This window comes from Bombus huntii, chromosome 9 (assembly GCF_024542735.1).
Source record: "Bombus huntii isolate Logan2020A chromosome 9, iyBomHunt1.1, whole genome shotgun sequence".
Lineage (NCBI taxonomy): Eukaryota > Metazoa > Arthropoda > Insecta > Hymenoptera > Apidae > Bombus > Bombus huntii.
Window position 1 is genome coordinate 10,005,334 of NC_066246.1, and position 25,219 is coordinate 10,030,552.

At 35.4% G+C, this 25,219-nt stretch overlaps 2 protein-coding genes and 1 non-coding gene across 4 annotated transcripts in view; 1 reads left to right on the top strand and 2 right to left on the bottom strand.

Moving 5' to 3' along the window:
* On the top strand, positions 1-7,463 carry LOC126869743 (serine protease snake-like). 2 transcript variants are annotated; one of them, XM_050626664.1, is made up of 5 exons: positions 1-114; positions 1,711-1,911; positions 4,077-4,318; positions 4,811-5,112; positions 5,522-7,463. In XM_050626664.1, the coding sequence occupies exons 2-5, from the start codon at positions 1,728-1,730 to the stop codon at positions 5,910-5,912; spliced, it is 1,119 nt and encodes a 372-aa protein (XP_050482621.1). In that variant the 5' UTR covers positions 1-114; positions 1,711-1,727; the 3' UTR covers positions 5,913-7,463. The 2 variants fall into 2 exon arrangements, with proteins under 2 accessions (XP_050482621.1, XP_050482619.1); XM_050626662.1 differs by lacking the exon at positions 1-114 and adding an exon at positions 449-669.
* The window catches only part of LOC126869718 (mucin-3A-like), a 21,802-nt gene continuing 3,577 nt past the window's right edge, over positions 6,995-25,219 (bottom strand). The window contains exons 2-7 of the mRNA XM_050626598.1: positions 16,337-16,392; positions 16,086-16,126; positions 15,294-15,447; positions 15,151-15,198; positions 14,375-14,490; positions 6,995-13,597 (exon numbers count right to left, since the gene is read on the bottom strand). Coding sequence (XP_050482555.1) covers positions 9,083-13,597; positions 14,375-14,490; positions 15,151-15,198; positions 15,294-15,447; positions 16,086-16,126; positions 16,337-16,392 — 4,930 coding nt within the window. The 3' untranslated portion in view covers positions 6,995-9,082. The remainder of the gene's footprint in view (positions 13,598-14,374; positions 14,491-15,150; positions 15,199-15,293; positions 15,448-16,085; positions 16,127-16,336; positions 16,393-25,219) is intronic.
* Trnaf-gaa (transfer RNA phenylalanine (anticodon GAA)) lies at positions 16,899-16,971 on the bottom strand. Its single transcript has one exon. It is a non-coding gene; the product is annotated as a tRNA-Phe (tRNA).

The window sequence follows — 25,219 nt, forward strand, 5'->3', positions numbered from 1 at the left end:
CTTCTCAAATAACCATCAATCTCGATCTTAATATACTTTCGTCATGACATAATTCCAAATAGGTCTCTGCCTGCAAGATCGCTTTATCTTTGTAGCAAATAACATCGTCCCGAGGTAATTGGCAATTTGTTGTTACAGCGTCATTGAGGAATCATTGAATTTTGAAGGAAAAGCAATATTAAATTAAATATTAACAAATATAAGGCAATATTAAAATAAAGAATCGTAAATTACCGTGTACAACGTTAATTACATTGTTCAAATCCGGTTCGCGACGTCCATAAAGAGGCATCTAACATTCAATACGTAATACGTTAATCGCTGTACATCGCATCGCAACATTGCCGTCTATTCATCATTGATTTTTTAATTTTGTCATTTTCTCTATTCCTGTTCTTCCCACCAGGAAGACCAAAACATATGGGCGTGAATCTTTCTTCGAGTCTTTCCCTTCTATCTGATTCATGGCATCACTCGTGCTTGCTTGATCATCAGTTTAGTCTTGAACTGTACGCCACGCGGATTGGTTTATCGGCATCGTTTGTTTCACTTCTCATCGCCGTGTCAGTTTTGTGTACGTTATTACAGAAATGTGCAGCATCGTTCGATCGAATGCCTTGTTCCTGCTACTCCTCGTCTTAGCGTCCGTGAGCAAAGAGGAACTCTATGGTAAATAAAATATCTATTCCGTGTTCGTGTGTAACTTATGTCTGTGTCTGTGTTTTTTCTCTTTTCGTCGTAATCGTCTTCACGTCGAACGATTTAAAAATTCATGATCATCTCGCTTCAAAAAGTGTTTAAAACTGCGATCACGAAAGACGGTAGAGTTGTTATGTCTCCGCCCACTCAACTCGGATTTTCTAGAGAGAGAAAAAGAAAAAAAGGAATATTTCTACGGTTTGAACTCTTCAACTCTGTCTTCGTCACGACCGGAATTATGATGTACCGTGGTTGAACCCAATAAAAAGTATATCGTCGTATTACGAACACGAACATAGTGATCTACGCGAATTTTGTATTGCACGACGCGAACGAAATACGTATTTATTTTACGGCGACACACGAAAGTGTTTGGACCCTTATTATATCACATCTTTGTAAATCGACTAGATATCATGATTATTATGGCAAACTTTGAAAGCAATTCGAAAATGTACATAAAAGAAAGCATAACATACAAGACGTTTATCGCACACGTGTAATTAGCGTTAAAAGCGATACCATTATGCCTATCGGTAAAATGGACAATTCACTGTTTAAACAATTTCGTGATCTTTGCGAAATGTATGCTTGCAATAAATATATCGTAGTTTTCATATCAATTTTCAGGCTTGCTTCAAACTTTACCAGCGTTATCGCGATAGTCGTATCGTGTCGCGCATTATACAAAACCTTTTGCATAACGTAGATAATATATACAGATAAATGTTCTATGACAGGCGTTCAAATAATTTCGCGAGCAACTACACTTGCTTATTGCAGAAACGTTTTGTGTACTTTTATGACGTCACTCTTATGTATTGTAAAGTCAAGCCTTCTTTAACTGGCAACTTTGCACCGATCATGTGGAGTAACGTTTGTATTAAATTGTTTGCGTGAAGAGGCCGAGTTAAATACAAACTTGAAATTCAGCCTCGTTAACAAGACTAACAGGATGTTACGCGATAAGTAAAAGCAATATTACCTCTGGTTTCTCTTTGTTCTTCGCAGAAGGAAGCCATTGCACGATGGAACAAGGTAATCCAGGTGTATGTAGACAATTGTCCGACTGTCCCTTCAGGATGCAAGAAGTAATAGAAGGTAGAAGACATACGACTTCTTCGGGAAGATGTGGATTCGTTAAAGACATCGAGATCGTTTGTTGTCCCATAAATATCACGAGGAAGATATCACCTCGTCCAGCTGATATTGGTATGGCTCTTTGGATAATGTAATTTTCTATGGTTAAAATACTTTGCGCGTAATCACTCTTTCTACGGGGCTATACAGATTTTTGTATTAAAAGTTAACTTCCTTCATAGTTTCCACAAATTAAAGATTCTATCACTCGTAATTAAAGGTTCTGTTACACCATTGCTCCTTTAAACCTGTTAATTTGTATCGTAAATAACGAGTCCGTTTTTGAAACTTCCACGTATTTATATTATAATCGAACTATAAAACCTATTTCGACGTAGCAAATTGATCTTATCAACACTAGTTTTCGATAATTTCTTTTCATTAAAAATCTGCGTAGGAAGTTTACACTTCGCAGATATTTTTAAAGATCTAGGAAGATCGGAAGATTCACAATCTGAAAGTAATTTATGACACAATTATGTTGGTAGGATGGTATTAAAAGTTTACGCGCGTGTTAGATACAATCGCTTGCATGTGTGAAAAGTACGCGTATATAGTAGATCGGAGTCTGTAGAACATCATCAATGATCGAGCATATGGAAATATCAGAAACAGTTGTACTAGGAGTATAACATAATTCTAGTAGTTAAAAAGGAGTGAGTTGTCTGAAAAGTAACGATAAAAAGAACTGTTATAAAAAGATAATGACACAACTTAGTCTCATGTACTTTTTTAATATTCTGGAATATTCATAAGAATAGCGAAAGCGCACGTATAAACGAAATAATAAAATAGGACTTGGTAATATCGATTTGGTTCGAAGCATATTGAATTTGAAAAAAAATTATCTCTCTACGAAAAACAAAAAGCTTGATTGATTATATTTTTCCTGTATGGTCTACGTACGTTAATGTGATAAGAAACAAAGCATGCTATATTTTATGTCGTATTGAGAAACAATTTTCCTTATTCCAAAAGATTAGATTATAATACTTATTGAAAGAAAGAAAAACGGTAAAAAGAGCAGTTTAGTTTTGTCTCATAATTATAAAACCAGCGTAAAAATTCTGTTCGAAATTTTCATCTTACTACGTAAATATTTAACTCAGCATACTGTATAATGAAATAATAACAATAACTTGTCTAAGTTTAATTATTCAATTTCGCATACTTCTAGTCTTTTGTCACGTTGTATTCTTGTACCTCGTATCTGTATAAGAATTGAAAATTTCAGAGTAGTTTTATATTTACGAGATGCGGTGTACGTAATTTATTGTTATGGATTTTATAAAATAATAGTATGAAATTTTAATTACGTAGAACGAGAAGCGAGGAATAGATTATAATACAAATTTACTATCTTAACATATCAAATTGCATGCATTTTATCTGAATCTGAAATGAAACACGAAATGCATAAAGATACGTCAGAAAGAAATTTCTTGATAAAATATCACGATCATATGCGTATAAATCACCTACTACGAAGTTGATTTGCATACTTTATTTAAAATTTAAATGGTTAACCTTCCTTTTGGTCCAGGATTTATGCGCAATGCGTAAAATTAAGTACACGTACTACCAAAAAGAATACGTACCTTCATTTTGGAAATTTTCTTTTTCTTACAACCATTGTTAAAGGCATATTAATCTTCTCAAAACGTATTTTACCGGATTTATTACCACGGCACTCTTGCATAATGCAACTAACATTGTTAACCCAGTTAAAATTTCAATAATGATATTGAGATCTATTGAAAATGACAACGTGAGTTCGCGCTTGCCATCCATATGCAGATGCGCTACTTACAATAAATAATAACTAGAATAGTTATAGTTCTAGATACAATCGATAGATTTCAGATATTCTTTTGTTTTTATCCCTAGTCAATGTAAGAAAGTGCAATAAAGGTTTTTCGGCTCAGAACGCTGTGATAGATTTATCCAAAGAATAAAATAATAACTATTGTGATCCTACCTCTAAATACAGAAACAACAAGATCAATAATAATACCGTGTCACAAGTTACAAGTTGCCAAGTATTATCGAGTTACAAATAGATTAATATATTTGACGATAAAACGAATGAAATTTTACAAGTAAATTAGAGAAGTTATAATTCTGTATTAATCTGTGATTTGACTTGTAATAAATTATTGCGCAAGAGGATTAAAAAATTTTTATCGAAAGTTCGATCGCTTTGTATCATTTATTATGGTAATGCATTTAATTTTTAGCTTGCCAAGAATACAATGAGCAGAGCTCGCAATTGTACGATCTATCGTTTCACATATACGGCGGAGTTGAGGCTAAACCTGGAGAATTTCCATATGCAGTCGCTTTAGGATATGTAAACAAGGACCTTTCCGAAAATCCAGCACCTATCACTTACGAATGCGGAGGTAGCTTGATCTCTATTGAACACGTGTTAACAGCAGCACACTGTGTGAATAATATAAACGAAAAAGTTCCAGTCGAAGTGAGTATTTTTGTATGATTTTTTTGAAAAATAATAAAAACCTGTACTTCTTTATCTATCTTCGTTCTTCTTGCACGACTTTGTTACTGTTTGTTAATATACGATATCGTGTGATTTAAAATTTACATATCATGTATCTGTATATTTTTTTTTAAACATTATTTCGTTTACTACTTTAACGTTTTATGTCATTGCATTGTTGTGAAATAAGTTAATGCGAGTCCATGATCAGAGAAAGATTCGACGATATATGGTTAAAGAATATTTTAAGTTGCACGTATATTACCATCGATTACGTTTATTTTGTTTCTCGAACAGCAAAATTTAATGTAATTCGCGCAATGTTTCTGTATATGCTCTGTAACAAGTAACTTCCCTACGACGTATGTAAAAATTTCTCTTGAAAGAAAGAAAGATAAGATTATTATCTTACGAATTAACATTAGATAACGTTAACGGATTTCTTTAATGAACTTTTACTCATTGTCCCAGGTACGAGTAGGAAACGAAAGCATAGTAAATATCGCGGCAAACGTGCAGCGAATCCCGATAAGCGACATAATATCTCATCCGAAGTATAAACGCAGTGTGAATTATAACGATGTTGCCATTCTGAAGTTGAAAACAAAGGTACTACTTTCCAGTGCTGTCTATCCTGTCTGCCTTCAAACGCAATTCTTAAATACATTGAGCATGACACCGAAAATGTCTTTAATAGTGATTGGTTGGGGTGCTACAGACTTTAGCAGTTTGGAGTCAAACTCCATCAATTTGAGGAGGACACCCGCTCTTAGGTATCATAAATTTATTATTTTAACCGTAACCGTAATTTTTAGAATTTCGAGATTTTATCGAGCCATAAAATTTAACGTTGTTTCTAAAGTTTTCCGCTTCGATGTTGTTTCTTTTAAAATGACGTTTTTACATATTCGCATTTTGAATCGTTGATGAAACCTGTAGGAAATGTGACGCAGCTAAGTTTAAAGCGTCTTCTCTCGTTCGTCGCCGTAATTTAAATTTTGTTGCTAAATTATTTTATTATATATTTTATTATAAATTATATATATATTATTAATTATTTTATTACTATTATTATTATTGAGTCATATAATTTCTAAAATTCAGATTATAATTCTCTAGGGTGCTAAAAGATCTTCAGCCCGAGAGAAGCACTAAAATGTTTTAACTCGTTCGAAATTACAGACTCGTGGATAGAGAAGAATGTACTAAAGACTACGTAGGATTTCCAAAATTACCCAATGGCATCGACGACAGCATGATTTGTGCTGTAGACACGAATCTAACGAGGGGAGCAGATGCCTGTCTAGGAGACAGCGGAGGTCCACTCTTACTATTCAGCCAGCAAGGCGTTAAAGTAGTTGGAATTACGGCTTTCGGACAAGCTTGTGGTGGCTCCAAACCCGGCGTCTATACGGCTATATATCCTTATTTAGATTGGATCGAGGAGCAGGTGTGGATAAGAAGCAACGAGAATAACAAAGCCGTCGTGAAGGCTCCGAGTAACAAGAGTGAACCTGTCATAAACCTGTCGTTTATTAATCCTATCTTTAACATCACGTACACGTCTCAGTGAGACATGGCTTATACGTGTTACACATACCTGGAGGATATTCGCATAATAGAATTGGATTATGTTACAGAGACAACGGTATATATCATCAGTTCCATTTTTCCGATTTTCCATCCAATTTAATCGTGCATGATACCTTAGATGATCCGCTGCATCTGCTGCGTCATATCCGATGCAATCGTATTTTTTTATCGTTAGAAAATTTCTTATTGTTACGTGCGATTTTTTTATAACATTTGCGTTTACGTTAAAGATTTCCTCAAAACGTTAAAATTCCTCTTTTCGGATTGAAAATACAGCGAGATTCATAGGTGGAAAATTAAAGGGTTAATAAATTGTATAGTGATTCGTAAACCAAAAATTTAGTAACTGAATAGTCTACAAAATATCGAAACTTGTTAGTAGAAAAGTTGGTAATTGAAGACCGCAGGGCAAGAACACGAGCTAAGTTACGTTTCCCATTTCTTAAGCAAACAGTTTTAAAGTCGTTGTGTAAACTCATGTTGTTAAAATCGTCTTTGAACTTGATTTTGAAGCTAATTTTACGGATAACTTAAATCAGTGTCGTAATATTAAATTATTGAAAGTAATTCAAATATTGCTTACCTTGAATCATACCTCTCTCCGGTAAAGAAATCTATCAATTATATTTTCAAGCCTCAAAGATGAACTTTAATTAAGTGTCCGAACCCCTAAATTTTTACTATATCCAATGTGTGTCATCGAGAAGGAAAGAACGATAGGGAGTAAACATTAACAAAACCCTCTTTTATTTATTCACATTCTGTACAAATGTTATTTTACATAATGTCGATAATATCTACCGGACCAGCTCGGATTATTGGCCGGTAATTATGTGATAAGCGTCGATTTGAATACTCTTCGAAGTGAAGTACAGTTATTAAAACCGAGCTTAGGCAATCTTGGAATAAAGTAGAAACCGTTGTTGGCGGATAAACGTAAGATGTATTGATTGTATGCTTTTTGTAAAAAATGCAAACAAAGAAAAAATGCTTTCTAAACGAAATAAAAATATTTTAGACGAATACTGTGAACGGTTAAATACGTCTAACAAGGGCCTCGTATCTTTAAAGTCGTTACTCTTTAAGATATCCAGATGCAAAGAAATATACCAGCACCAAGATTCAAAGCGATTCCATGTAATCTAAGTTTACGATATAAGTTTCCACATTTTCCTCCAAGTGATTAATACATTAAGGACCAAGCGAAATGTAGGATTATTACAAAGCATAAATAAAGATTGTTTTATCAAGGTACAATGGCGTGTGAAGATGTTTGAATATTTATAAAAAAATTTTCTGAATGTATCATGTACGTTATGTGAAAAATCGTGTCTGAAATATAGGCGATGTGATACAGCTATCGTGATCACATTGGCGAAGTTTGAAGCGAGTCTGAAAATTTACGTACAAGTTACAAGATATTTGTAGTAAGTATTTTTAGTACTAATTATATGTTTTAGGCAACTAGTTATACTGTATGCTAATTTTTTTTAGTAAACATGTATTTGCAATAAACATCCTATAACTTTTATATACATTTGAAGGTATATTTTACTATTATAATTATGATAATCGTGTCTTATTATAATGCTAATAAAAGATAAAGTTTGTTATAACACATAATATATTCACAAAAATTTTCTATGAGTCAGGTGTGCAAATACTTGACAAAAGTCCATTGTGTAAATTAAAGAGATGAAATCAATCTTCGTGACTTAGAAAGGAGATAATACCTAGTATTATCGTGTAATATTTCAACTTCTTCAAACTTTATCAAAATGTAGGATCTAGATAAAAGAAGAAATACTATACAAAGAAAATATTTTGCAAGTCTTTGGAATGTTCTTTCGTAATTGCTGTATTAAAAAATAGAATTCTGTGATATAAATTCGTTAGCATAATTGAAAGTACGTTGACGCAACATTGGTCCTTAATGATTTCAAATTTTGCAAACCATTGAAACCATTTCAGCACAGATATAGATGTACAGTTCGTATTTCTCATAAAGGTAAATCGTTAAATCTATTATAGAACATCGAAATTCTTATTTATTCAACGTAGGGTGTACAACGATTATAATACAGTGTACTTGTACGCGATGTAATACTGTTAACGATCAGGTGCAATTGTATATATGTATTTTAATTTACAACCTAACGAACGAATTCCAAAGAATTTCATTATTCCCGCAGACTCGTTCGTCCGCGACGCGTGATTCAAATGAAATTAATCGGGAGTCGTTTCGTCGATCACTAACACCGTAAAGCTTCGTTCACATTAGTCAAGTTACGTGAATTCAAGCCGCTTGAGCTCGAGTAACCTAATTTGAAGGGAACACCTAACACTAGGTAGAATATTTTTATTAGAAAATAAGAATAAAAAGGAAGTAATTACACGCTTGTTCATAAATATTAAGATACTTGCTGGTTTGGGTACGAAACTTTTAATCCGAGGTATAATCTAAAGTCAATTTTATTTAAAGTACCGTGGAAACGATTAATCAGAATTTTATATTCGCGTAGCATAAAGATACTTCAGATTATTTTAAATCGAGTCGGCTGATGAGGATAAACATAGAAAATTATAAAGATATTTCAACTGGAGTAAATTACACGCTGGTAAAGAGGTAACAAGTTACACGAATTTAAATTGCTCGAGTTCATGTAATTTGGCCAATCTGAACAAAGCTTAACTTCTTAACAGTAAAGAGTTTCGTGCGTATAGAAAATTGAAAGGAAAGATATTTCCGTCGTATTAACTACGTACGTGTTGCATTCCCATCACCCATAGACACCTTCCACTCTCGTATCAATGCAATTTAATTTTCTAATCAATTTGAAAAATCCTCTGAACAAAAGTTATTCGACATATAACATTATACTGCCAAAGAAAGAAAATTGATTTGTTATACGATTAGGTAATACAAGTTAATTGATCGAATTATGATACTCTGTCTATAAAATCAATCAACAATTCTCTAGCATATCGTTCTTCATCTTGAACTTCATCGATTCATCCAATACATACTATAGTAATACGAAAAAGTAGTTTCTGTTTTCTCAAAAAGACATGTTTCGGAAGGGATTTCTAATCTTCAGAGCCTGTCGACGCTAAACGATCCTTGCAACTTAAATCTCGGCTCTTGAATTTTCACCCCCATTTGGTAGCTATCGTGTACAACGATCTGAGAAGTTCCAGCGCCCTGTTATCCGACGCAACAGTCTCGTCCTCCTGCAAAGAATTATTTTCATCCAACGTCGCGGTCTTTTCCGATCGTCTTACGATGCTCGCCGAATTTTCCGTAGTTGTTCGAAACTTGCGGCTCTTTCTACTCCTAAATGTGGTCACCGGTGGATCCGTGACTAATGGAGCGGTCGAGGCACTTTTTGCGTAATTAATCGACCTAACAGCAGGCAGACTAAGCTGATTAATTCCGGCCACCGCGTTCTTCGATTCCTCCGATGAAAATTCGTTCACGGGCAATCTAAGCAACGCGTTTAGCAATTCTTCCCTTTCACGTTGCAACGTTTTATTCGCTGGATCGCTGCAGTGTCGTATTAAAAGTAGAACAAGTTGTCGAACAGTCTCGTTGTTATCCGCCTGTTTCATCACCCTCATCAACGTGTTAGTACTCGAATCGTTTAATTTACCGAACAGTTTCTCAGCAATTTCGTTCTCTGTTCCATTTAACTTAGTCGTCGCTACTGTATAAGGCAATAAAGAAGTCACCACGGTGTCATGAGGCAAAGACTTCGTCGACGTGATGGAAGACGTTATGGTCGTCGTGATACTGCTGCGTGTGGTTATCATTGGCTTCGGTGTCGCGGTGTTTTCAGCTGTTGACGAAGTAAACGATGTTGGAAGCAGAGAAAATGTCGTAGGCGAATCTTTATCCCTGGACAATCTCTGCGATGAAAACAAAACATCTTCGTCGCTAATGAATGACTCGTCTGAACTACTCGATACATCTTCACCCAGAGAAGGCGTATTTTCATAATCTACTCCTTCTCGACTATCAGTGACGCTAAACGTTCCTGTTGTAACAGTGGAGCCAAGGTCTGACTCTAAATCGTGATTAATTCTCTGAGGGTCAACGAACACCGAAGTCTCCCATAAATGAGTAACAGCTGGAGACGAAGTCCAGTGGTCACTGTCTAATAACTTTGAATCTTCCTTCTGATCTACGGACTCGAAAGAATCGTTAGAATCGTCATTTGCGCAAGGCGTAGTATCTATGCTATTTGTAGTGGAGGTTGTTAGTTCAGTAACAGCAGCTGTGCTTGTTATAGGTTTCTCTGTTGTCTCGATATTATGTTCGTCCACGCGATTGTAAAGATTTCTAAACTTCATGTAACTGCTTCGTAACGTAGGCAGGGAAATTCCAATTGGTTTCGGTTCGGCTAATAACGACTTGTGACGGGGAATTTTATGAGGTTGATTTGTAGAGGTTTCGTAACTCGTGGTTGAATCAAAAGTAGTCGATCGAACGCTATGCGTGGACATAGGCGTGCTAGAATAACTTTCATGCCTCAACGACCCAAGAGTTTTATCATTTTCCTTTCGAATCGTCTCTGGATGATCGTCGAAAAACGGAGGATTCAATTGTTGCTCAGGTTTCTTACTCGTCGACTTTTTGTTCCAATTGTAGGTAACCATGTGCACGAACACGGATGGAGAGGGAGGTGTCGGTGAAACGACGTAATTGTCGCTTATGGGAGTGCTGGCGAATAATTTGTCGAGTGATTCCGTGACAGTCGTGACGCTGTTATTCTGGAAACCCCCAACGCGATTTTGATTCCCAGTCTCATCGGACGAAACGTAGCTACTTGTCACCGCTGACTCGCCGTTTCCTTTGTCCACCTCGTTATTCTGATTGTAGAATCCGCTTGAATCATACGGTGTACTGTTTGGCTCTAAAGTGTACGCGCTCTCTGTTGGAGGAACGGAAGTCTCGAAATACGTGCCAGTCACAGGACTCAACGATATCAAGTTGGTACTATACTCAAACCCGTCTTGAGAAAATACTTTCGGAGTAGTGTAGTAAGTGCTTGCTGATGTGCTAAAAGTATCGTAAACGCTCTCTTGGGTCGTAGTGGTTGGTGGTTCAAAGGTGGTAGGATAAATGGTAGTTAATTTCTGTCTTATATCGTTACCATCGTCGGAGAAATCCAGAACTTCGTCTCTTTCTCTGGTCGGGGAAGTGTTATCTTCGATCAGATAGGGAGTAGTAGTGCTCCATAAATCATTTTCTTCCGTAGTTTTAGATGGCTCGGTCGGTCTGATCTCCGTTAATACCTTCTTAAACGATTCTGGATCCAATAAATAGGCCGACAGAGCGTGTGTGAACACTTGAGCCAGCTCTCGAAGTCTAGTACTGTTAGTCTTTCGAAGATCATCCAAGGATCGTCCGCTTTGTTGGAGCTCTAAATCATCGTTATAATCCTCTCTGTAACCACTAGAATTGTCCAGACGATCTTCCGTAGTCACATTATTCGTCTCCACCTCTTCGTTCAATTTAAATAATTCCGTGTACGAATCGATAGTGTGCCTGGTTAGAAGACTGGTCGGCACTTGGACCGTTCCATTACTCTTCTTCGAAAGTGCCGATTCCTCCACATCCTCTGCAGACTCTATATTTATAGAGGAATCCGTAGTTTCGTTCGAATCAAAGTTCTCTGTGGCTGTAGAGAAATAGAGAGCCAGAGAGTGTAATGTCGAAGGAGCTGGAGGAACGGAAACGTTCGACGCCTTCTCGTTTTCTTTCAACGTTTCCGACAAACTAGATACACTATGCTCGAGATTCTTCAAAGAGTGTAGCATGCTCAACGCGTGCTCTCTTTCGGAAAATCGCGCTGCATTCGACCTAATCTTACTCGACGACGTCGAAGTAGGATATTTCAGTTTTGGTATCAGAGTTCTCGGAGAGGTATAAGTCGTCGTATAAGTGGGCACCGTGGGAGTATATGGAGTTGGTTTTGAAGTGGTACTGCTAGAACTGTACGCGTAGTTTCTTGTAAACGGAATATAAGGACCTAGTGTAGACATCACTTTACCCTGTTTGTACGTGAAACTTCTATCGTAAGGACTCAGATCCTTCTCGGTCACGGTGTTCTGTTGATAAGCCAGAGTGCTTCTAAAAGGTTTCTCTGTGGTTGTGCTGATCAAATTTTGTCGATAGCCTGGAGATACCGTGGAGGGGTTCTTGCTAGTCGGTATAGAATCGTTGTTTAACCTATTAGACTGGTTATCGATCGTGGTTCGAGCCGCTGGTCTCTCTGTGCTGCGTCCAAAATTGCTGCTACGGAAAGATGCAGTTGGTGTGGGAGAAAAGTAGCTTGTAGTATATCTCTGCTGCGAAGAACTCGGTGTTATAGTGTTTTGACGATAGACATCTGTGGTCACGTAGGAACGAGTCGTAGGAGGAACTGTTCCTGTGTTCCCGATAGTTGCTCTATTATTATCCCTGTTATCGTTACCATCGTAATAATTCTTGTCAACGAAGCTGCTTCGAACGTTAGTCCCTATAGTTCTCGCGTTTCCACGATACTCGTAGTTGCTGTTAGCAAACAGAAGCGATTCGGTGATCGGTTGAGCATCAGAATAAGTAGATGGATTCGTTAGAAAACTACTACTTTCGGTGGTAATCTCGTCGTTACACGGAGGAGTAGCAGTGACCGTCGAATACTGTGTCGTCGTCTCATAATAAGTAGACGTCGTGTCTGTAAACGACGGGTAATCGTTCCTCTGTGTGGATACGTCGTTTTCATTATCCCGTCTCCACGTGGTCGAATCATAAATAGAATTTCTTGTAGTAGAATCACGATTAATGTACAATTGATAGTAATACTGGTGCGTATTTCCAGTGTTTTCGTTGAACCGATTCCCACGATTGCCAACGAACGCTGCGCTTTCTGCAAATTGCTGAGACTCTTTCACGGGGCTTGTATTACTTCCTCTGAATGTAGTCGACTCTGTATAAGCTGGCGTGACCCTTTGCGAAGAAGTAGAGTTACTCCTATTCAAACCTTTAAACTTCAATCTTTTCAGAGCTCCTTTGTCATCACGTTGACTATTCGAGTTTCTGTTCGTAACGTAGTAATTTTGAGCCTTTTTCGGGGTGCTATAATAATCTTGACTGGTCGTCGAATATCTATTCACGTTCCCTTCGTCGGTGTTTCTTGTAAATTGATTGAATTGCTGCTTCAAGTTGGAAGGTTGATTGTTCGAGTGAAATCCATTGCCACCAAACAGTTGGTTACCGTCTCTTTGTGAGTTTGATTCTTGACTGAAATTGTTGCCAGAGTCAAAGTGTCGAGAGGACTTGATCCTTTCTCTGTTTGGTTGCACCTGATTTTCTTGCGGAGGCTCTTCATACGGTTTAATCCTTCCGTTCTGCTTACCATCGTAACTGAGATTCTGAACGTCGTAATAGTCTTGTTGCGCGCCTGATTCGATCGACTGTGGATAATCTAATTTCGATTTTCGAGACTCGGCCCGTCTTCGTTCTTCTTCAAATAACTGCTCGCTACTTTGCTCGTACAGTTCCGCCGATTTGCTACAGTCCACCTTGAACCACCAATCGCAAATTAGCTGCGATTGTTGAAAGATGGTGCCGTTCGGACAAAGAAATGAGATTTTTCGCCCGTTGTCGCAGATATGGAATACCTGAACAGAGAAATGTTCATTGTGATAATTCATTGCTTGATTTTTGTTCATCGTGTACCATTACGGAATCATTTATATCAACGGAGTCTGTGTAGTTCGACGGCCAAAAAACATGAGAATATGAATGAGAATATAAGAACTAACAATTTTCTTAATCTCTCTTTTAAGAAATAAAATTTAATATGAAGGCCATATCAAACGAACTACGATGACTATTATAACACGTTATTTTCTTAAATCGTTAGATTTTCCAGAAATAAGCAGTCTACAATAATAGAAGCGAAAAACCCAGTTCTACAATTGTCTATTCATCAAAAAGAGCATACATTGACACACAATACATAATTATACATCTTCGTAATGTATAATATCTTGTATCTCATAGTCGCATCGGCTGCCTGACTCATTTGATTACCAAACATAATCATACGTCATTATTATCTCTCGTTTTGAATTTTTATTCTATTTTTAACGTGTTTAAGGTCGTCGACACTTTTAATTAAACTTCCTTCATTTAAAAAATGTTTTTTTACTTGGTTGTCTATTTCGTAATCTTTTCTTATTTTTTTTTTTTAACTTCAAACAGCTTGACGTTATTGGTAAAGACAATTTTTAGGAGAAAGTTTCACAAGTTTTACGAGTTAAATAGTCTATTCATCAGTTTGCTCGATTACGCTATCGCGAGACGAGATATCGCGATGTCGTAACGGTGAATCCCGCGTTTGATTAAAGTAATTATATTGCGGCAAGATATATATTAAACCATTTGTTACTTACTTGACAATTCGTCTCCAAGTCAGCGTAGTAACCACCTTTCAGACCGCGACAGCTGAACGAAGTAGCTGGAATTGTCGTGAGAGCTGGAAAATCCACTCCTGGCTGTCCTGTCACTCCTAAATTACAAGATCATGTTTCATTGTACGACTTGATCGTTCCCTTTTAAAAATCCACTGACGTTTTAATTCCCAACAGCGAAATTTCTACTTTATTTATCTTTTCTTTCTCCTTCATAATTCGTGAATACGATGAAAAATTTAAAAAAGTGTGCAGGGATTCCATTAAGTCATGCAAGTTAATTCTTTTACATGCATTTAAAGCTTCTTGTAGTTGCTCGAAAAATGTTTTATTTCGTGTCATTCAAAACGATTCTACCGCCTATAGCATATTACCACAATCATTTATTCTTGTTCTTATAAAACATTTTCTTTTTTAATTAATTCATAATCTTGAAACTTTTCCTTTTTCTTTTTTAAATAATTCATAATCTTGAAACGTTTCCTTTAATTTTGCTACAAATTTTCCAAACAACCTAATATACATACATGTTATTACAAGACTCTATTACAAGACATGAAAGTCAGTATTAATTGATAATTTGATCTTCTTTTCTTTTTCCATCGATCGAGATCGATTTCTTGGTGATCCACAGCATTAGTTGTCACATCGGTCAGTTACAAAGGATATTAACTAGATGCATGCGCTTTATTCTATTGGGATAGAGGAAGCTGAAAGAGAAAGCGGCTGGTGTACTTATGCAGTATTATTAATAATACCCGCTCCTTTGAGCCATTCCTTGAGAAGATCCACATTGCCGAAGAAGACTGGGAAAGAAAGGCGAAGAAAGTATTTTAGAGACAGAACGGAAGAGGGTTAAGAAGTGTTACTTTCGGTGTTAATAAGAGTATGGCTTAGAAACCTTGATAAATTTGGTACTCGCCATTCTTCTCAGATGCCAGTCTTTTCACTATTTTTTTCAACGATTCCTCGTTCTCTATGGATGCTTCTATACTGGATAAATCCAACTCTGACGAAAGTTCCGGCAGATTTGCTTTTTTGTTACTAGTTTCTGACTAGAAGTGAAAGCAATTCGTAATGAAATTATATAAAATATTAACCGTGTTAAGTGTATAATAATTAGACTGAGGATTTTTATGCATTTATTGTTTATGGGAAATTTGAATGTACATAATAATACGCTGCATAAGATTGGAACACTATAAATATTATAATGACGTTAGTATACTTGCATGTGAATCAGTTAATTATTTATATTAATTAAAACAACACAATATTCATAAAAATTCATAAAATGTATAATATACGTGGAATATTCAATGTAAAATACTCGATATAATACTTAATAGATGAAATGGATCTTTTGAATTATCTTAGAATTAAACAAACGTTGATTAACTAAAAATCTTGATTTTCAAGGACTCGAAAGTTTTTTAGTTTCGTGAGCTTCCGAGTATAGTATCTCTAACTATTATTTAAAAAATATGCATTCGCATAAATATCCGTAGTCTAATAACAATTCTTGTATGACAAGTAGTCTTAGAATATTTGAAAATACTTTGCTATTTTTCTTAACACATTTTTATGACTTGTTTCGTAGTAATAGCAGTGTGAGTAAAAGACAATGAATGTAGATATGTATTGTTATTTTACACGGTAGAAGCTAGAAACGTTAATGAGCGGTCATAGTCACCTCTGCTTCGCAATTGCTGACCATGAAAGTGACCATTGAACCTGAAAAACCGAGTGACACTTAAACCTCAAATATTCAGAAACGAAATTTATTATCAATTCCTCGAAAAATGATACTTCATTTTCCGTGTTTTAACATTCAATAACGCTAAAGTAACATCCTCACATAACATAATAAAAATCATACATATATATACGTATGTAGATTAAAACATATCGAGAGAGATCGAGAGATACTCTAATCATACTTACATAAAAATATGATTACTTCGAGATATGCCATTCTCGATAAATTCTTGTGCATGATTCTGTAACAAGATATAAGCAAATTCAGGTCAATCGAATTTCTTCGTAATTAGAAAAATATCAAGTATCACAATGAGTAATAAGTTCAGTCACAATTTCATAAGAAAACACGTCAAGTGTTATTAATTTCATATGAAATCTATCTATATAGTTAAAGAGATTTTATTTATCCCATTTCTTTATAAATTTATCTTGTTTTGGCTTTTATCAAAAAATTCACACGTAGATATTTCTACATTCTTAATTTATTATATCATTCTTTGCAATGTATACAGTGGTGAAAAGCTATTTTTCGCTAAAGCGAACTTATTGCTCAATTCAATACATATACAATATATGGATGCCATATACACATATAAGAAATAATAACGTTGTTATCTATAAAATCAAAATAAATAAACAGATTACACTACAAATATTCTGTTATTTCTAGATATATTCAAAAACGATACAGAAAAATGAAAATATAATAAAAGCTCAAATTTTCAAGAGAAAAAAATATAGCCACTGCCGAAACCCGGGATCGAACCAGGGACATTTAGATCTTCAGTCTAACGCTCTCCCAACTGAGCTATTTCGGCGCTGAAAGAACATCTCTCTATACATAATAACAAGCACTTATTATACAATTCGATCAATACTTTCTATTAAAAATGTTTAAGCAAAAGTTATTTTAGAATCTAAACTAATAATTTAGGTTCTAATTAAATTTCATAAGATACGGTTCTAACAATAAAGGTTTTCATGAAGCGAAGCTTTAAGTAAAGAGATGACATTTAATCGCTTATATTTCATACTATACATAAGCCTTATACATTCTCGTGAACTATTAACGAGAATAAATAAAATACCAAGAACCTTGCTTAATAGTGATAATAATCTCGTAAGATTTATGTAGAAACATATTTTATGATTGCTCATGGAGTTATTATTATCTGAATAAAATCTTCGATGGTAATAGTTCTTGTTACTATTTTATTATTATTCTTTTATTAGGTCTATAATTAATAGAAGATTTAAGTATCTTTACTTTGCAAACAAATTTATGAAAAAATACGATTGATAATAACATATAACAAATATATAACAAATAATATATAACAAATAATAACATATACATATCAATAAAAGGTAATAATAAAATATATGAGAAGAAAGTAGATAAAAACGAAAAATAAGATAAAAAGATTAAAATTCTATGACGTAGTCGCTAAAAATATGAACATAGTACGTAACATAATAATCTATTTATATCAGATACAATTTTCTTATTTATTATTATCTCGCCGGGAATAAAATATTCGAATACTCGCCATAGAAAATGTATCTGATATACAAAGCTTTTCGATTAATACTCCAATGATACGCGATTCATCATGATATTAAGTATAGTGTTCTTTATAATATTCCATTTCCTTATCTATACTCATAAAAACATGAATTTGCATGAATATCCACAATCTGTTTGTCAAGCATGAACTACTTCCTACAGACCGCGTATATTACGTACATTCTATGTATTTTCCAGAAAACTAAAAAAGCAGTTATCGTTTCCTCGATAAATTCCTACCCGATAAGATCAATCAAATGTTTTCCTCCAACTAAAAAAAAAAAAAAAAAAAAAAAAACAAGAAACAAAAAAAACAGAAAATAAACAGCAAATAAATTATCATAACTCCTCGATAATGTTTTACGATCCTTTCACGCTCATCTCACTTACACGTAAATCAATGATAAACGGCCAATTCGAATTTACTGGAAGAAAACGGCCCGTTCGATCGCGATGATACGATCGGCGAAGGACTCGTGCGCGAACGTAGCTCGTGATTACCCGTGAAAGCGATTATCCTAATCAAATCCCTGGCCGTGGTAATGGGGTTTCCATTACGCCGCAATCTGCGACGAGTAGAAACACCACGTCACGATATCGGCCGTGGCTCAGTGACATTCAATCGAACATGAAACATGCCAGCCTCGTTGTCGGAAGAAACAGATAACCCCAACGTGCTCGTTTTACTCCTCTCTTCATCTTCCTCTTCGTCTCTTTGTCGTCGTAGCAGGTGACGCAACCCCGAAGACGGTAGAGAATATCTTGTTCATTCTCACGGTTCACCGATTCACCGGACTTTCAAAATGATTACGGTAGTCATTAAGTTGCTGGTTGGCATTTGATGCGACTCGCAATTTATGGTTAATCCTTTGGGCAAACCGCGATGAGTATTATAACGAAGTACTTTCACTCTCTCTCGGTTTGCGACGCGCGGACTCCTCTCTCATTCGATATGAATCCGGCTCGTTGTCGTTTCACCCCGTCGATAACCGGATTCGTAGCTTATTGCTTCCTTTCCGTTAATTGATATTGGCCGTTTAACGATCGCCACGAATTCCTGCGACCGTGTCCAACGATCATTTTAACGGAACTTCGTTCCTCTTCCATTATGGCGTACGATAAGCTATCTTCTTTTGTTAAAATGTTTTTAATTCCTTCTTTATCTAAAAATTTCTTAATTCCTTCATTTTTCAAGACTACAGTGATTAATAAGAGATAGCGTAAATTACGGATGACTATGCAAATTCAGATTTTTGTGATCATAGATTAAGGAAGTGGAATCTAAACAGAAGATTAGATATTGCTTTATTTTAAACGTGCAGTCTGTGCATTTTTGCATATTTAAATTACGCATAAGTACTTAAACATCCGCAGTCTACTTATATAACGATATAACGAACTATATATAGCGATCATTCGTAACACGTTAGGAGTTGTGTATGGTTTTGATTTCAATTACTACGATGTTCAATAACGAATACCATATCGCGTTAACAAATAGTAACTCAAATTTATTATTTTTGCTTTTATTTCTCCTCGTTGGAAGTAGGAAGTTGAAAAATCAATTTGCACTTCGTAATGTACGTGCACTAACACCGTTGCATCCCTTCAATCATTTTCGATCCAATTAAGTTTTTCTATCATTAGAGCAAAAATGTTTGAAATTGAGATACGAAGGAATCGTCGTTGGTACGATTTTTCGTTTCAATTTTATGTCAATGTTTTACTCAAGCTATTGGTTTTTAAATCAAGTACGATGTAATTCATTTCTACCAAAAATGAAACGGCACGTAAAGAGATAGGGAGTCATTAAATAAAAATATTATCGTTTTCAAAAAAATTAAGCACTTCGCGTGTCAAGTTAACTTACTTTTCCCGACTAGTAGATTAAAATATTAAATATTATTTATTATTGCTTAGTCCGTGCCTTTCGGCTTTAGACGAACTTTCGGTTTTACATCTCTTATGTCTATTTCTCTTCTTATATGTCTACCTCCCCTCTTTTCCACTCTATTCTATTGCACTCCCTTAATTATTCTATCTCTAAAAACTAAAACTAGAAACTACAAATTAGCAACTAATGACTAAAAACTATTGCAACTTTGGTCTTTAGCCTCCTTGCTGTGCATCCTTCCTGTCGTTTGTCCTTCTCTTCTCTATTATTGCTTTCAGTTCTGTTAAACCTTCTCCAGTCTCATTTAGCGTTTTTCCTGTGTCCTTTGGTCCTCCCGTTATTTCACATTCTTCTATTACATGTCTCAGGTCTTCTTCTTTCCTTCTACATAATCTGCATCTTTTTTCTCCATCTTCTTTCCAGTATTCCCTTGCTTTGGTCTCGTTTCCACATCTGAATCTTGCCAGTATTCTTCTGTCCTTCCACTTCATCCTCCCTTCTAAGTACTTTGGTAATTTTTCTTTGGCTATATTTCTGTCTATAGGATAGGCTTGTCCTTTTCCCCCTCTCTTCTGCTTCTCTCTTTCTTCTTTCTTCTATAATTTGGTCTGCTGTCATCCTTTCTTGCTCCTCTCCTGCTTCTATCTGCGTCCCTCCCTTTCTCACCTCTTCTAGTCCCTTCCTTCTCTTTCTTGCTCTTTTCCCTTCATGGCCATTTCCCAAAATATTAAATATCGTTGAAGTAAAAGTAAAATTGAAACATAGAAATTTTAGGACCGCAGCAGTATTAACAAAGTATCGATAGAAACTTTTGACTAACTCTGTTGAGCACTATCATCGCTCATTGGTGTATTATTAAAATTGTACGTGTTCTAACGAAACGAGAAGGATGGCTATTGCAAACATAATTCTATTAAAAAGTTCCCTGCATTATGGGACGAGTCCACGGTCTCGTAACGATTATTCCCCGTCCTAGATAATTCCTAATTATTATAATTCTCGTCGAAACTTCGACTTGATTGACTTGACTTCGTCTAATAAAGGAGTATTTCGAATTTTCAGCGATCGATCCCTATAGCATCGCCATAGCAGAAGGGAAGCCTACTGCAGGGCACGGGCGGATAGTGATGTTGAAACAATAGCCGGCAGATAGCGAAATAAAACTTGGCGTCTTAACGAGCGCGTACTCGCATACGTACCGCCTTCCTCTTTTGTAATGCTAATTCAAAGGAGGCAATTATTTCAGGAGTAACTGGTAACCTTCTAGTTTCTCGAACGACAGTAAGTATCGTCTTTAGTAACCGAAGAATAGGTGCGAAAATGACCGTGTTATTATGTGCAACATTTAATGAAAAATGAGAAAATTCGATGAATAAATGAATATATATATATATACTCTATTTAGAAATTGTCTTTAAAAATGATATAACTTCACTTTCAACAATTCCTAATATTTATTTAATATTCTATATTTTTAATATTACCGAATGTAATTTTCAAGTTTAATTAAACATTTCTAATAATTAAACTGCGGGTGTTCATGGAGATTCAAGTTTCTATGAAGATAATAAGGTAAATAAAGAAATGGAACATAAATAACATTAAATAAGACTAAATTAAATTAAATGAGACATATGGAAGCTAAATTTGTTTCATCCACTAAATATTACAACAAACATTTCACTTTCGATGTTTTATATATCTTTGCATGTTATATTACATTCTGCGGATCTTTTCAAACGTAAATGTCTCGTAAATGTATAAAAATTCGCAATCTAATAGTAATCGTGAATCTCTTATTAAATACTCGCACGAATATAAATATGAATACTTTCATAAAATCCCTCTTTAAACGTGATATTAATTTTCAATAATTTACCATTTTTATCACTCCTTTTTGATGTTAAATATATTAAATCCTTGCTTTAAATACGTCAAGATAAACGGAGCGGAAATGATTTTTACCAATTAAAGAGACAAGATAACATTGGTAATACGTGTACGGTAATAAGTATTATTATCGGAATTATAATCGTGATTAAACAATCGCAGAGGGGAGCTGCGGTTCTTTTCATTAAGTCACACGTTCGTTTCCGGTTATTTTGTTCACCTTTGCACACTCGAAATCTAACAAGGCGATACGGCAGAGCATCGCGTTAAGGTAACAATCGAATGAACGAATCGAGTTGTCAGATATTATCAGAAACACTGGCTGCGTGTTACGAGAAACAGATTACTTTTCCCAATGAAGTTGAATCGGGAAATTAAAGATCGTAAGGCTGCTTTGGAAGGCAAGACCGGTTGATTAAACGAAAATCTTTATTCGTCGACTTTTATATAGAGCAAGATACAAAGTCGATAATAGAAAAACCTAAATTACGCAAAACCTGAAAGAAGACATTGATCTTCTTACATTTTCTTCGTGTCCTTTACTTGTCTCCTATCTCCGGCACAAAGTTTGCTTTACAATCATTAATCTTACGCTAAACTGTTACGTTATAACTAATAGTCTTTCGGCATGTCGGCTGGATAGTTCTACTCTATTATCTTATCAAGATGTTGAAATCATTTAATGGCTGTCTTGCGAGAAACTTGGACAGACGATTACAGGTTTCAATTGACTTTTCGATCGTTAGCTTAATGATTAAGTTAAAACGATTCGTGATAGCTCTCGGATATACTATTGAAACTGGAGAATTTTTGGAGAAGAGATCTCTTTCCTTTCTTTTATCTTTATATGATTGCTTATAGTCAAGTCAAACGTTATAATATGTCGTTAGAGACTCAGTTGAGATCATAGGTCAAATTTGACAATTTTTGTGAAAAATTTGATTCGTTTTAATAATTTCAACAGCTGAAATATTTATTGAAATTGTACAAGTTATCTTTGACAAAGGAGCAACCAATATTAAAGTATGATTTAACAGCAGAAAATTTGCCACGGTATATAGGATGAGATGTTTGTTTTAGTTGTTTCTTTATTATTTTTACATTAAATTGCACGTATGTACAGCGGTAAGCAAGTATGTATTATTATTGATTTTGTCGGTATCATAGAAATATATATCACGTTCGGAGATTTACTGTTGCTTGTTTTAGTTATCTCGTTATTACTTTTAATAAATTACGTATATAGTAATGTTGGAAAAGTATGCATTGTTTGATTTTCTCAGTATCAGAAAAATGTCTTCCACGTTCATTGTTCAAACAACTTGTAAAATTGAAACAGGCAACGAGATCTTTCTCTTTTGCCATTCGTTCAGCTTCGTTGAGGCGAATAATAGCGAAGTTAATTACATGAATCAGCCGTAACATTTTTCGAAGTATTTTGTTACAGTGTAAAAGAAGAAATTTTCCCTTCCATTTAGAAGGTAAAAGTAATCGTTAACTTTGTTCCTCTAATCATGTATTTCTTTGTGTTGATTCAGTCGTTTAGTTCATAAACTTTTTTCTCTGATGAAATCATTTCAAATTTTTAAGAATGAAGATTTCATCTTTTTGTTCTCTTTTTTTCTTTTTTAAAGAATTTGATGTCTTATTATTAGACATTAACAAAGAAACCGACGTGTTTTTTGAAATTTTTCCCATGTGTACGTGCCACCTTACGTAAAGCATTGTATTCATTATGGGAGAGTTCTTGTAACTGCTTGTTTCTTTCGTGACTGAGTTTTGGTGCTATAATCCCTTCGTACCGAGGTATTTGACTTCGTGTCTTTTTCTTCTTTTGTTTCATCCCGATAATACGTGTTTCCTCCGATTACGTGAGATTTCGCGAATATAAATAGAAGGAGAATATTCGTGAAAGATCTGAAGTACAGAAGCAGAGGTGAGATAATCAGCGAAATTTTCCGCCTTAAATCTTGGCTTCATTTTCTCCAAATTAATATTTCACTCTGCGTCAATCTTCATTCAGTTTCCATGACAGATTCATGGAAGATTCCGTGGAGAACAGAAATCGAAGATTTATATATAGAAAATAATCTTCTTAAGGTACAGCAGTAATACATTTCAGAAACTGTAAAAGTAATTGTTATACTGTCGTAAATACTAAGACATCTATCAGTTACATAACGAAAAATTCGAATAGAATTGACTTTATGTAGCATTACATCGTATATTATAAATAAAGCATATGTGTACGTACAATGCGAGTGAAACAACGGATTTATAACAAAAAGATTGGAAAATAAAAGCAACGAAAAAGCGTTCGATTTATATTAAACATCAGCAGAATCGTGTTGTACGATTCAACTAACATAAATAGCAAAATTGTACGAGTATCAAATTGCTCGTATTAATCGATATTTACAAGTAAATTTTACAAATTATAAATTATCTGAACAGCCTGTTTAACAAAAAATTAAAAATTATAAAAAGGAAATCTATAATCTATAGCTTGTAATTTATCAATTAACAATTATTGTACAAGAAAATCCAAGTGTTCCAGTACCTGTGACCGGCGATGTACATTTTACATTCTTCTTTCTCGCTTCTACCGTTACGTCTTTTTACTAAAAAGAAACATAACGACAAACATATGGAACAAAATTCTGTCGAATAAAAAAGAAAGGAAAGGTACAAAAAAGACATCTACTGTTCGATTCATCCCAGTTGTGTGGTACACAAACATCATGAGAACGCGAGGACGCGCGTGCTTTCGGTTCAGGAAATGCTGAACGCTCGAGATCGTTATAGAGCGGCGCCTTATGAAACATCCTGTTCACGAATATATGTCCGACACATACGAGAAGGCACGGGACTTTCGGTTGTACTCTCGGTGACGGGGAGACAAGCTCGTCGTGTCGGAGAGAAGCGGAAGTGCAAGTCTCCTACCGTCGTTGGCAACGGTGTTTATCGTGTCGCTGTTGACCCTAAGCCACGGAAAATCCGCCCGCATTTAAGATCCCAACTGCAGAAGAAAGGTCATTTCAGGCCACTCACCGACGCCTTTGCCGGCGAGGAAGATCGTCAGATACCTTCAGAACGAATCTGATTACCGTCCCCGTGGCAAAAGATCTTAGAAAGCGGCGAACCGACCACGGCAACCAATATTGAGTCACGTTGAGACGAGCTGCGAATCTTCCGCACCGAATCGACACGATCCTCCTTGAGTTAGTAATGCGTTTTCATTGCAATCCAACGCGGCGTTTAACTAACAATTGTCGTTTCAGTCAGTCGGCAATATTCACTAGAGGAATCGCGGCGCTCTATAATTTTCAACGAAATTGTCGCTCGAAACGGAGAATGTCGAAATAATAAACGCTATGATTATCAGCGGGAGAAACGATACTTATTTCGTCAATAATAAATAGGTGGAAGTAACTGGAAGATCTCTCGGTTTCAAATTGCTTCTTCGCGGATGTCTAACGTTACAATCGAGGGGCTTTTTTTTCAAGCTATCGCTTTCGTAAAAGCGTTAATAATAAGCGTTAATAGCCTACTAAATATCGAAAATACGTCGACTAAATAAGGAAATATAAATCGAATCGTGCGTAAATTGATAAAGTCCAACGATGAAAGAAGGGTAACGGAGCTTAAGCGCTTCTCTGAATTGGTTTAATAACAGAATTGCCAAGCCTGTCGAAATGACGAGCTGCAGATCCTT